The sequence below is a fragment of the Palaemon carinicauda genome, unplaced genomic scaffold (genome assembly GCF_036898095.1).
Source record: "Palaemon carinicauda isolate YSFRI2023 unplaced genomic scaffold, ASM3689809v2 scaffold306, whole genome shotgun sequence".
In the NCBI taxonomy this organism is placed as follows: Eukaryota; Metazoa; Arthropoda; class Malacostraca; order Decapoda; family Palaemonidae; genus Palaemon; species Palaemon carinicauda.
In genome coordinates, this window is record NW_027170729.1 from 160,789 (window position 1) to 174,869 (window position 14,081).

General features: G+C 41.1%; 1 protein-coding gene across 1 annotated transcript in view; it reads left to right on the forward strand.

The window, feature by feature from the left end:
• Positions 1 to 13,697, forward strand: part of LOC137636467 (actin-related protein 8-like) — a 162,146-nt gene extending 148,449 nt beyond the window's left edge. Inside the window, exons 8-9 of the mRNA XM_068368896.1 lie at positions 5,528 to 5,656; positions 12,983 to 13,697. Of these exons, the coding sequence (XP_068224997.1) occupies positions 5,528 to 5,656; positions 12,983 to 13,155 (302 nt within the window). The 3' untranslated portion in view covers positions 13,156 to 13,697. The remainder of the gene's footprint in view (positions 1 to 5,527; positions 5,657 to 12,982) is intronic.
• The last annotated feature ends 384 nt before the right edge of the window (positions 13,698 to 14,081 follow it).

Here is a 14,081-nt window from a genome sequence, read left to right on the forward strand (position 1 = left end):
GGTCCTAGCGACCTTGAAAGAGGAGGACTTCATGAGGTCCATAGGCCTCAAAGACGTCTACTTCAAGGTCCCTGTTCATCCCTCCAACAGGAGGTTCCTAAGGGTAAAATGAAGTACCAAAACGTTGCAGTTCAAAACCCTATGCTTCGGACTGTCGATAGCCCTCAGGGCTTCACGGTCTTCGCAACAGTTTCAGGCTGGGCGCACGAACAGGACGTCCGCCAGATTCGGTACCTAGATGACTGGTTGTTGCTTTCAGTCACAGATGAAGTACTGAGGGAGCAAGGCGAGAAGCTCCTGCAGTTCTGCAATGTCTTGAGTATCATCATCAACCTGGAGAAGTCCCGGCTGATTTCCTCCACCAGGATGACCTACCTAGGGTTGGTTCTAGACTCCCGGATGGCGAGGGCCTTCCCCTCCGCAGAGAAACTGGGCACCCTGAAACAGATACTCTGGCCCTTCCTGTCGGGCCAGCTCAGGAGAGCCAAGGACTGGCAAAGACTGATAGGACTCCCCGCACAAGATAGTCCTGGTGTCCCCGGAGACGAAGAAAGTCCTGGGGTGGTGGCAATCGGAACGAACACCCTCAAGGGAATGGCCTTTGCTACCGACCCTCCGGAGATGCTCCTGTTCACGGACGTATCCAAGGAGAGCTGGGGTGCCCATCTTCTCGACAAAACGGCAAAATGTAAATGGGAAGTCGAGGAGACGAACCTGCACATATACGTGCTGGAGATGAGGACCGTACAAAGAGCGTGCCTAGAGTTCGTCCATCTACCCTGGGGAAGCTCCGTGGCTCCGGGGTGCGACAACGCCACGGTGGTGGCCTATGTGAAAGAGCAAGGAGGACTGAAGTCGAAGGAACGGTGCAGTCTCACGATGGAGTTCCTAGAATGGGCTGATGTGGAACAAATCAATTTTTAAGCCAGGTTCTCTCCGGGGAAGAGGAACGTCCTGGCCGACGGCCTCAACAGGATGGGTCAAGTGGTAGGGCCCGAGTGGTCCCTACACCCAGAAGTGGTCAAAACCCTCTCCCTGAAGTGGGGCTCGCCGGTGATAGACCTCTTCGCCCCGAGACTAAACGCACAGCTCCCCGTGTTTTGTTTTCCTGTGCCAGATCCAGCAGCAACGTTCGAGGACGCCTTCCAATGAGACGGACGGCCAACCTGTGGGTGACTTTGGTAGCGCCCTGGTGGCCAGAGAGAGAGTGGTTCGCGGATCTAAAGAAACTAGCACGCCTTACACCTGGGCCACTTCCAGGCAGACCAGACCTTCTCTGGCAGCCTCACTTCCAGAGGTTCAACGAAAACCCTTGGTCCCTCCTTCACACGTGGAGGTTATCGAGCGTCTCCTGAAAAAGGAAGGATTTCTGTCGAGGACGGCATCAAGGATGTCAGGGTACCTGAGGCGTTCGTCAGTCGAGGTGTACCAGGCGTCGTGGGCTACCTTTCCTAAGGGGTGCTCCTCGAAGAACATCAGGCCGTTAGGGGCCTCCATTCACGAGATAGCAGACTTCCTGGTCTATCTCAGGGACGAAGTGGGCATGTCCATCCCAAGTCTTCCTCCTGAAGGACACAGACCTGGGTGCCTCCAGGTAGATCTCGACGCTCTTCAAGAGCTTCGAGCAGTCGTTTTCCCCCCAAGCCATTAGAGTGCCCCAGGGGGATGTGGCTAGGGTACTCGAAGAAGCTTTTGGAACCTCCCTTCGAGCCTCTAAAAGACATTCATTTAGCTCTGGCATCAGCAAAGAGTAGGTGAGATTCTTGGCCTGTCGTACGAGATCTCACACTCGAAGGGCTGGCGAGAAACTACTTTCAGATGCTTACCCTCCTTCGTAGCCAAGACTCAGAATCCAGCTGTTTGGAACCCCAAAGTGGAAGGGTTCTCAGTGGCAGCTATCCCTCACTCGGACAACCCAAGGGACTTGCAGTATGGCAGTATTTTGAGAGGACAGCAAGACTTCATCCTGAGATCAAGGGTCTGTTCATTTTCCTCGGGACTGTGAAGAAGCCAGTCTCCAAGAACACTTTCTCCTTCTGGATAAGGCAAGTGATTGTCAGGCCCTACAGTAGTGCAGGGGCCCCCTTTCCAGGAAAGCCCAGACCCCATGGCATTATTGGTCTAAATACTTCTTTGGCGTTTGAGAAAACCATAGCAGTGGGCCAAATCCTTAGGGCAGGTACTTGGTCTAACCAGTTGACCTTTACGGCTCACTGCTTGAAGGACTACTCGAGAAAGTCCCTGGGCGGGTTCTCGCTCGGTCCCGTCATTTCCGCGCTCCAAACGGTTTAAAGGTGTAGCCCCAGTGGTAACTGCGGGTAGTAAGTCCAAGAGACACAGGTTCCTTCCTGAGCCCCCTTGTTCTTCCTTCCCCTATTCCCTTACCGGAAATGACTCGGGTAGCCCCCTGAAACTGTCATGGGATACACTATCATTGGAAGGACATGTCTCCTAGGACTCTTGCAGAAGTGAGTTACTTAGACACTAAGATGGTTTTTTGCGTAGTTTTCCCTATTTTCTCGTGTTTTCTTTGAGGTCAGCAGAACCTAGTCTCCTACCTAGGTTCACCTTCTATTCTCGTCACGGTCTCTAGGTCCTGAAGGACACTCCCACCTCCTAAGGTATAAGTCTCCTAAGAAAGTAGTTCGAGGTAAGTACTCCGTGTTGGAACAAATCACAAATTTTAAGTAATTTGTATTTTTCCTAACAGTACTTACCTCGAACTACTTAAGGGTAATGGCCCGCCCATCCTACCCCGAGTGCCTTGGTGGACTTCATAGATACCTAAGCTATCAAGAACTTACTGGAGATCGAGACCTGAGCAAGCATGCTCTCTGACCTGGGGTTAGCCTCAGGGCGTGTATAACTCCACCTGAGGTAACCCTTCATAGAAAACGGGACTAGGGTAAACTACACAAAACTCTGGTCGGTTGGGAGGAGTTCCCAGATACCCCTAAGAAAGTAGTTCGAGGTAAGTACTGTTAGGAAAAATACAAATTACTTAAAATTTGTGATATTCTCACTAAATTTTTAAACTGCTCAGATAAAACAATTTCCCTTAATCCTTTAAAATCATCCTGACATTTTGCTTCCTTATACCATTTATCAAACCAATCTGGTTGTTCCCTACTAAATTCTATATCAGTTTGCTTGTTTTGTTTTGTCCAACTCCTGAACTTCATTCTATAAGCCTCTGGAGTTAGTTCATATGCCTGCAAAATAGTAATTTTTAAGAATTCATAATCATTAACTCTATCCTCAGGAATGGAAGCACAGACTTTATATTCCCTGCCACATAAAAGTCCTGACAACATTACACCCAATTTTTGGTTGGCTTCTTACATTTTTTAGCATTTCTTTCAAAACATACAAAATATTCGTCTAAAATCTTTTCAATAAAAGGAGGTACAACTCTATCTTCGTTGAAATGTCTGACCTAGATTTATCGGCATCATTAGAATTAGCCTGTTTAATTTTTTCAAGTTCTAACTCTTTTTGCATATTAGTCTCATGAAGCTTTATTTGAACTTCCCTATCCTTAGTTCTGCTCATCTTGTAAATTGATCACTTTGAAACTCAGCTTCCCTTCTCTCGTGCTCAGACTAAGCTTCCAACTCTTTCTCTCTTAAATGAACTTCTTAAGTCTTTCTGTTCATAAAGCTGATGGACCTAAAACCCCCTAAATCCAATGCATCTTGAGGTAACACCTCATCTTCAGCCAAAAGTTCAACTAACAAATATTTCAACATCATCATTTTTCTGCAAGTTTTCAACATTATGCTCAAGTTATTTTACTAAATTTACTAAGCTGGATTTCTTTTAGTCATATAACTTTACAATTTATGAATCGTCACAAAATTTGTCAAAAAAAAAAAAGAAAAAAAAAAAAACTCAGATGTGTTAAACTCTGACATGTCTGCTGGCTATTTTGTACAAGTGACAAAAGTTTAATTAATGAGCAATCTCTTAATTTCAAAAAGGATAACAATTCAAATCCTGGACAGGCCACCAATTCTGTTACGATCAGCAATTACACAACGTAGATTGTGTAAAATGTCCTTCAATGTTTTGTACCCTTATTATTTATTAAGCATAAAAATAGAAAAACCGTAGTAGCAATCATAGCAATAACAGTATTTAAGAATAAAGGTGTTATTTACACTATTTAGGGATCATAGTTCCTAAATATTTAAATGATTCCACCTCATTAATCCTTTCTCCTTCCAATGATATTTCATCTTCCTTTACATATTCCGTTCTCCTCCTCATCTGTCTTTCTTCTATTTATCGCAAGCTCAACTTCATGTGATATTTCATTCATTCTAGTAAGCAAGCTTTGCAAGTCCTGTGGCATTTTGCTGATAAGGACAGCATCCCCAGTATACTCTAGGTTCGCTAATTTACTGTTACCAATCCAGTCCAATCCTTCTCTGTCATCCCAACTGTTCCATGGATTACAAAGTCCATGAAGAGGATAAACAACATAGGTGATAGCATATTCCCTTGGAGAACCTCAATATTCACTGGAAATTCATTTGCTAGGACTTCATTGACATTAACTTTGCACTTGCCATGCTCATGAACAGACATAATCAAATTTACATATTTAAGAGGAACTCCATAATAACGCAGGACTCTCGGCAAAATTGGCTGGTGCACACTATAAAAGACTTTCATAGTCCACAAATGCCATCAAGAGTGGATTTATATTTTCTACACATTGCTGTTCTATACTGTAATTGTTCAGTGGTTACTTTCCTCTTGGTTAGGGTAGAACAGAGACTTTAGCTATGGTAAGCCGCTCTTCTAGGATAATGAAATTCCAAAATTAAACTATTGTTATTTAATTTTGGGTAGTATCATAACCTCTGTACCATGGTCTTCCATTGTCTTGGATTAGAGTTCTCTTGCTTGAGGGTGCACTCAGGCACACTGTTCTATCTGTTTCCTTATTTCCTTTCCTCAGTGAGCTATTTTATTTTCCCTGTTGAAGGCCTTGGGCTTATAGCATCCTGCTTATCCAACCAGAATTGTAGCTAATCTAGTAATAATAATAATAATAATAATAATAATAGTAATAATGGTAATAGTTGATTATTCTTTTCTCTTTTCTTTCCAAACTTTGCTACTTTCCCTATTAGAGACTTAGATTCTGTAGCATTCTGCTTTTCTAACTTTGATTGCAGATAGGCTTGTAATAATAACAATAGGGATAATGGCAATTTTAAAAAATCATTCCTTTGAATACATATTTGGTTGTTTATTGCCTGATGGGGTAGCATGTATGGCAAAGTTATTATTTTGCAAGATTACCTGAATTCATTCACAATGTGTGGTATTTAACTGAACTATTTTCATGGTTGTTTTTCTTCAGTACTTATTCAGACAATATTTATAAAAAAGTACTTGTAATTTAAGATAAAACTGATGAATGCTATTATATATTGTACTCTTGATTTTATAGTTAGGTATTGTGTATGTTATGAATAGAAATTTTCTATATTTTCTTTTCTTTTTTTATATTCAGCGACTGATGAAATGAAGCGTAAAATGTACAGCAGCATTCTTATTGTTGGCGGTGGAGCAAAATTCAAAAGTTTAGGAAAATGGCTACAGAATAGGTTGGCACTTCAGATTCCTGTCGCGTACAGACCAGGTAAGAAATTCAGTGATTTCATCACAGCTTTTCTGTAATGTGAAATTATATCAATATTAGCAAATTAAAGTAATGAGTTTTGAGTCTTTTAGATGTCGTTCAGAATCCAGTGGTTCATAATGACATACATTCGTTTCTAGGTATTCTAGGACATATCGTTATGAACCATTAGGACAACCAAGAAATAATTTATCAAGATAGTAATATACTGTAGGTCTTTGATGTAATGAATGAATAAGGGATTGTTGGCTACCTATTAATGCATATGGAAAATATCTCACATTTCTTCAATTATTGAATATATAAAACTGGAAATAACATTCCTCGAAAGTGAAATCAACCCTACTGCTACGGCTAAGGCCACACTACAATGGAAGCTCACGCCAAATAGCTCAGAATTCCAGATGAATTCCCATAGCATAGTAAAATTGAGGGAAAGAAAAAGATTCATACCAATAGAACACTTTTTCCCCAAAATCAATCAATCAGGCAACCTGAGGTGGCAAAATCAGATACCATTCGACCTAAGGCGGCAACAGCTATGCCTAAGGAGGCAGCTGTGTATTGCCGACCTGGGACCATGGACTAACCTTTCATTACCCGTCAGGTACGTCGACGCAGCGCGGTAAATAGGCATTGCTAAGTCAGCAATCGGTAGACAGTCCCATAGAAAACTAGTCAGAGGGTAAAAGGAAATGGGTAGACCAGATAGAAATGGTTAACTGGTAAAGCTGACTGCCACTTGCCTAGTTGTTAACATCAGATTTATAAAATAATGAGGTTCTGCCCATTAAAATTAATGAGAGCCGTCTGAAATGGCCAGAATACAAAGAATTTGCGAATCCAATGAAATTCCTGACAACTAGGAGGTATCCAATCGATCAGTTTAAAGGATAATGTCCCTCGAATATGATTGGAAGAGATATTATATAACGACAGCTTATTTATAAGCTATCGTCAAATATACGCTGGGTAAGGTTAAGAGACTGTTCATAATACTTTAAATATTTCAGCAATACTAATAAAATTCCCAAATAGAGATAGAGGAGGGAAGGAAATCTCTTGTGGAAGACATTAAAGGGTGTAGACACCGCCTACAAGTCTAAGGCGGCATGGGGAAAGCTCTCCCCTACTAAAAGAGGAGGAGATCCCCAGCCTACTCACATCTAGGGCTAAAGACGCTCAATTCGTCAAGTCTGAAAAATATGGCAATGTGGTACCCCTCAAGCCAGGGAAATTCCGACCGGACAAAGGAGCCGAGGCTCCACATCGAGAGAGACATAGCCTAAGAGGAGGAAGCTGTCTACCAGAAACAAGGCGACAGCTAAGGCGGCAAGAAAAAAGGTTCCTTTTAAGGATCTAGTTCCTTTACCTATGTAGGAGTAGGCTGACAGATACATAGCAATCAAGGGATCCTCAAATGCCAGGGAAAGGCAGACTAGGCAAAGGACCTGTAGTTCCACAGCCAGGAAGAAACCGCAGCCTAACCAGGAAGGAGAAGGAGCAGCCGGCTACCAAGAAGCGACCGCTGAGTTGGCAGAGAGAACTAATACATCGCTAGGAACCTGAGTACCACGGCAAGGGGGACTAAGTCTAACATAGAGGGGGAAAGGGAAGGGAACCTTATAAAATGGTTAGGCGGCAGGAGAGGAAGGCCTAACTGTAGTACAGTATTAGAACAATCCGAATTCGTTTCAAGGGATCTACAGTATGTAGGCACAGAGAACAAGTTCCCTCAACCAATGCCGCCTTTCCAAAAAGAGAGACAGAGGGGTGTGCCAACCATCACGAGAACCATACAGTTATGTGGCAAGAAGGGGAGTGTGGGGTCAGAAAAATTAGCTACCCTAGGCCATAGACTATGGGTAAATAGTTAGCCTAGGCCATAGACCAGGTAAGACGAGCATGCAATAAACCAAATGTCTAGCCAAGAATAATACCACAATTGTAAAAGTATATATGCAACACACTAAGGCTAGCTAAGAAATTCTTATAAAGCACAGGAATTAAAAAATATGAGCTTCTGGCTTCGACCATGCGGCGTGGGCGAGGCAAAAAACAGATGCATTGTGCAAAAAACAAGGGGGGAGATGCAAAATTCTCCACCAAAAAAGGGTATTGTACTCAACCATTGCAGATGAAGCAGAAGCATCCATAATCCCAAAATCACACAAAAACTAGACAAAACAAGCAATCAATATGGCACTGCAAGAAGGAATGGAGAACCAGCAAACCTGTTTACAGTAACACACTGGTATTGGAGTTGTAACTGCTCTCACACGTATCCAATTCTATCTAGTATCCTTCGAGACAAGGTTAACTCTATTCGGGTGAAGGAAAGTCGTGGTTGTTTTAAACACGTCCCTGTTACATACACGATATCATTCGGGATATTTGCTCCCTGTGATACCTCTACAGGTAAAATTCTCTGGTATATCACTCACAAGAAATATCCCAAGTAGAAAGCTGCCTAGAGGAACTTCCATCTGTACAACATGACTCCAGCCCAAAAAAACAGTAGAAGAATCATAATATCCTTTGATTTTTTAAATACAAATTTTAAAGAAATATTTTCCTTCACTACAAGCATTCCAGATTAATAAGGAAATATTCATAAAGATTTTGAATATTAAAGAATTCTTATATCAGCTCAGTTACCATACAGTAATTGAACATAGCACCAATAATAGTAAATTCCTTTCTAAAAGTAAGTTTTTTATTTAGTATAGTAAGATTATTTTATGGACAGTCTTCCATTTAGACTCCTATCTATGCTTTTTAAGTTTGAAAAAGAATTATATTCATCGCAACAGTTTATATTCATATCAAAAGGATACTCATTCATACAGAATATAGAAAATCCTAATATCCCTCCCTGATTCTTTATCACAGAGACAAAGACCATAAAACTTTTGACAGTTTTCCATGTAATGTATAGTATAAAAAACGGATTTTGACGTAGGAAAAATCCATTTTTGGGTGAGATAGCCATGTCGTCCTGATGGAAGATCCCTTCGGATGCGTCTTACTGTATAATATTTCTGCGAGTGATATTACAAGAGAATTATCGTTAGGTATCACGGGGTTCTAACCCCCGGAACGACTATCCAACGATATCGTGTATACAGTGAGCCCTCGCTACTTCGCGGTTCGACTTTCGCGGATTCACCACTTGCGGATTTTTTTCATAACGCATGTATACAGTATACACATATCGCGGATTATACGGAAATTTCGAAAATACCGCGATATATGAAGACCCCAAATACGTACTGTATTTCGTTAATTCCATTAATACTGTAATTAGTAATATCTGCTCTTACTGATGGTTCATTGCATTACATATGACATATAATTCAGTACAGAAAGAAATAAAACACGAAAAGAGAATGTGATCATACAATAATTCAGTATACAATACGTAGTAAAATTAAATCGAACATGAAACGCAAATCAAATGCAGTCATACCGTATTTGAATGGTGTAAGGCTGCTGATGGCTACTACTACAAATGTAATGGATGTGCATCTTTTCCATGAATCTTTTGTATGTATACGTACATAGTACTGCATCCAATAATATTCTTTGTTGCAAAAATCACATCTCAAATAAGCATAAATATCCTACAACAAAACAAGCGTAAAATAGCGTATGTAAAGCTGTATAAGTACTGTAGTACCTTGTATTTGAATTGGTAACTGCTACGTAGCATGTAAGACAGACTGTGATTGGTTCAAGTGCTGATAGATGACGAATCAGAACCCAAGTTTTGAAATCTAGCCTGTGATTGGTGTTTTGACCGCTTCTCCAACCCGCAGCATCTTTTCGCGGCCACTTCATTCACCGCTCTCTCGCTGGGTAGATGCTGCTACGTTATTGTGAACTTTAATCTGTGCTGTGTGTGACTGTTTTAAGTTGAACTTTTTGTTGAACTTTCTGTTTAACCCCTACTGTACAATGGCTCCCAAGTGTTCTGCTTCTGCTAAGGCTGGTAGTGAGCCTAAACGCCACCGAAAGATGATGACGATTGCTGAGAAGATAACGCTTCTCGATATGTTAAAAGAAGGCAAAAGTTACGCGGCCGCAGCCCGCCATTTTGGAGTGAACGAATCCACCGTTCGCTACATCAAGAAGGACGAGGCGAACATTAGAAAGACGGCTACCACCACCTTTAGCAGATCAGCGAAGTGAGTCATTACCACGCGTAATAAAACGATCGTACGTATGGAAGATGCTTTAGCAGTGTGGATTGCCGACTGCCGGAAGAAGAACATAGCCTTGGATACGAACACCATCTGAACCAAGGCTTTGGGCTTGTATGAGAATTTTGCAGCAAAGGAACCTCAAGACGACGATGGCGACCATGCTGAAGAAGAAGATGATGTAGATGAACCTCAACCAGGGACATCCACTGATTCCCAGCCTCAGAAACAACATTTTTCCGCCAGCAAAGGATGGTTCGCGAAGTTTCAGAAATGCTTCGGCCTGAAAAGCGTTTCCCTGCATGGCGAGGCTGCTTCCGCTGACACTGCCGCTGCTGAAACTTACACGAACGAGACGTTCAAGAACATTATCGCTGAAGGTGGATACAAGCCGGGACAAGTGATTAATATGGATGAGACCGGCTTGTTTTGGAAGAGAATGCCGTCGCGAATTTTCCTGTTCAAAGAACAAGCCAAAGCCTCTGGCTTTAAAGCATTCAAAGATCGTGATGTGTGGCAATGCAGCTGGATTTTTGCTAAAGCCGGGGCTTATTTACAAGTCGAAAAATCCTCGTGCTTTGAAAAATAAAAATAAGAATCTCCTTCCCGTGTACTGGATGCATAATCAAAAAGCATGGATTACGAAGATGCTGACCTCCAACTGGTTCCACCAGTGTTTTATCCCGCAAGTCAGCAAATATCTCGTAGAGAAGGGCTTACCATTTAAGATCCTTCTCTCTATGGATAACGCTGGTGGACACGCAACTGATCTGTCGCATGAGGGCATTCAGGTTGAGTTCCTGCCACCCAACACCACGTCATTAATTCAACCGATGGACCAGGGGGTTATCAGGGCGTTCAAGGCCCTCTACACGAAGAATACCTTGGCGGACCTCGTTGCGTGTGTGGATGCTGCCCAAGAAGATGAAGATGAAAATTTCAATTTGAAGGCGTTCTGGCAGAAGTACACAATAGCCACGTGCCTGCAGAACATCCAGAAGGCACTGCAAGAAATGAAACCTGCTACTGTCAATGCGAGCTGGAAGAAGTTGTGGCCCCAGATTGTTTACGATGACGAGGGATTTACACCATCTGAGATTCAACACTCTGCAATACGCAAATCTGTGCAGTTGGCTGCGATAATTGGAGGTGACGGGTTTGGCGACATGACGACTGACGACGTCGACGAGTTGTTGGACTGCCATTCCCAGCCGCTAACTGACGCAGACCTAGAAGACCTGACGAAATCGGCCAGTGAAGAAGACAGTGAAACGCAAGAAGAGACCCAAGAAAATGTCAAAGAAACGAGCTTAACATTAGAACGGCTTGCCAAGTTCTGCAACCATGTGAAGGAGGTGAAAGAAATGTCGCAAGAGTGGAACGAGGATATGGTTCGGTCTATGCAATTCTGCAACAAGATCGATGACATCATGACTCCCTACAGGATGCTCTTCGAGCGAAAAAAGAAGCAGCGGCAGCAACTTCCTATCACAATGTTCTTCCAGCCTCACAAAAAAGAGCCAGTTCCTCCCGCTACTACCCCTTCGGAAGAAATTGAAGAAGTGTCCCAGGAAGAAGTTGAAGAGGTGTCCCAGGAAAAGACACCTCCGTCTGAAGAGACGTAAAATACTATCATTGGCTGCACAGTAGAAGACATCATCAGCTGCATCATCATCATTTCTACTGTGCAGCAAATTCATCGCCATCATCATTCAAGTTTTTCTTGAACTTCTTTCGTGGTGAGTACAGTAACAATCTTTATTTTCTTTATACATGTTTTACTTTAAGATTCTAAAATTTTAATATTTGTGCCTGTTTTAGTTTAGTATGCATTAAGTTAAAGGGAAGGTTTTAAAAGTCTGAATATACATGCTATAACCTATCATATTTTTTTGTTTAAAATTTGCATTTACGTACGTAAAACAACTCTCTCTCTCTCTCTCTCTCTCTCTCTCTCTCTCTCTCTCTCTCTCTCTCTCTCTCTCTCGTAAATTGTTTTCCTGCTTTGCTACGTATGTACTGTATGATTTTATATAGATACGGTAAATAATATTTGTAATAACGTATTTTCTAAATGCTTTTACTGTAATATCATTATTTATCACTTTCATCATGCGCGTTAAATGCCTTCGTTTGTTTATTACGAACGAAGATGGAGCATACTTTATGACGCCGCCTAAAACGGCGGCGTCATAAAGAAAAACATTTCATTTGGAAGTCCTAAGAAAAATTAAGTAAAACATTGGTAATAACAAAATCAACATACTGTATAATCAATATAATCGATGCAAAAACTAACCTATACACAGATGTGTACACTAAATGCGTTTGTTTCTTCATTATGATCAGAGATAAACGTAAACAAAATATTGGTTGCCATTCTTTATAGTGCTTTTTGGCGTGTTTAGGAAACGCATGATATAAAATCGCCTTTAATATTTGTGCCTGTTTTAGTTTAGGGTACTGTAGTACATGCATTAAGTGTTCTGTACATTAAAGGGTACTGTAGTTTGTTAACAGTACTACATACAAGGGAAGGTTTTAAAAGTCTGAATATACATGTTAAATAAATACGTAAATATGGTGTCACTACTTCGCGGATTTTCACCTATCGCGGCCGGGTCTTGAACCTATCTACCGCGATAAACGAGGGCTCACTGTAATCAGGGACGTATCCGAAGATAACCATGGATATCTGCACCCCCAATAGACTTTACCGTGTCTATTCCACTAAGAGGAAGGATAAGTGAGGAGCCGTCACATATCCTCTCACCTTACGGTGCCCTCATACGTCTCTGGCGCCTCATTCCTTTGTCGCAGCTTCGATCTACTGTTGTGTTGTTTTGTTGTGCGCTCTTTATCAGCTTTTTTTTAAGATAATGATTTATTGTTAATTTGTTCACATCATTTATGTATTTCCTTATTTCATTTCCTCACTGGGGTATTTTTCCATATTGGAGCCCTTGGGCTTATAGCATCTTGCTTTTCCAACTAGGGTTGGAGCTTGGCTAGTAATAATAATAATAATAATGACTGTTTTCTTCTACAATGTCAGTGGAAATTAGCATGAAGCCATTTTCATAACTTTGCATAACTAACATATGGTTAACTTCATATTTTCCAGAACAAATTGAGATTATCACTCGTGCTAAGGACATGGATCCAAGTATGACGGCGTGGAAAGGCGCAGCTCTCATGACTTGCTTAGAGGGGAGCAGTGAATTGTGGATACAACAAGCAGAATGGGAGAAATATGGAGTTAAAGTTTTGAGAGAGAAATGTCCTTTTATATGGTAACTTCTTACATTCTCCGTCATGTCAACAGATGCTATATCATTTGCATCCTCATACATTTTATTTTCATAGAATATTAGCATTAGTGATTATCATGTAAAGTATCCTAAGTGTTTCGTTTATGTGCTAGGAAAAAAATCAAATTTTCGAGTTACTTTTATTAGAACAAGAGTAATAAGGAAAGTATTTTTATAAAGAAATTCAATTCCCAAAAGTTTTTGTACAGTGGTCAAATACATTCAAACTACTGTATTTTCTTTTAAAGATGAACAAATTAATTACCTCTAAACAGTAATGGTAAGTTTGGTTCCCAGGTCATGATATTTAAGAGATATTACTTTCGAAAAGATAAAACAACATACAGTACAGTGTATGGAATTCATTTTGAGTCTGGTTTCAGTCGAAGGTGTTATTGTTTGCTGATTCATTAACAGACTCTTGTGAAGGTCATGAAATTTTGGTAACCACAGTCATGTGATACATTTTTAAATTTAGATATCATGTTCTCTATATGTCATTGTTTAATATAAGTCTTAAAATTACTTTTTGTTGCATTTTATTAATCCTTCTATCATTATAATATTTTTTTTATGCACATACAGTATAGATTAATTTAACAACTTTGGCATAGAGTAGTAACGACTAAGAAATATACCCTAACCTAGTTTACTAACTTGTTATAATTTGATACAAGTGATGCCAAAAATTAAAAAAAAAATTAGATTAAAAAACTAATACATACATACATACATACACCAAGGCACTTCCCCCAATTTTGGGGGTAGCCGACATCAAACAAATGAAACAAAAAAGGGGACCTCTCCTCTCTACGTTCCTCCCAGCCTGACAAGGGACTCAACTGAGTTCGGCTTGTACTGCTAGGGTGCCACAGCCCACCCTCCCCCATTATCCACCACAGATGAAGCTTC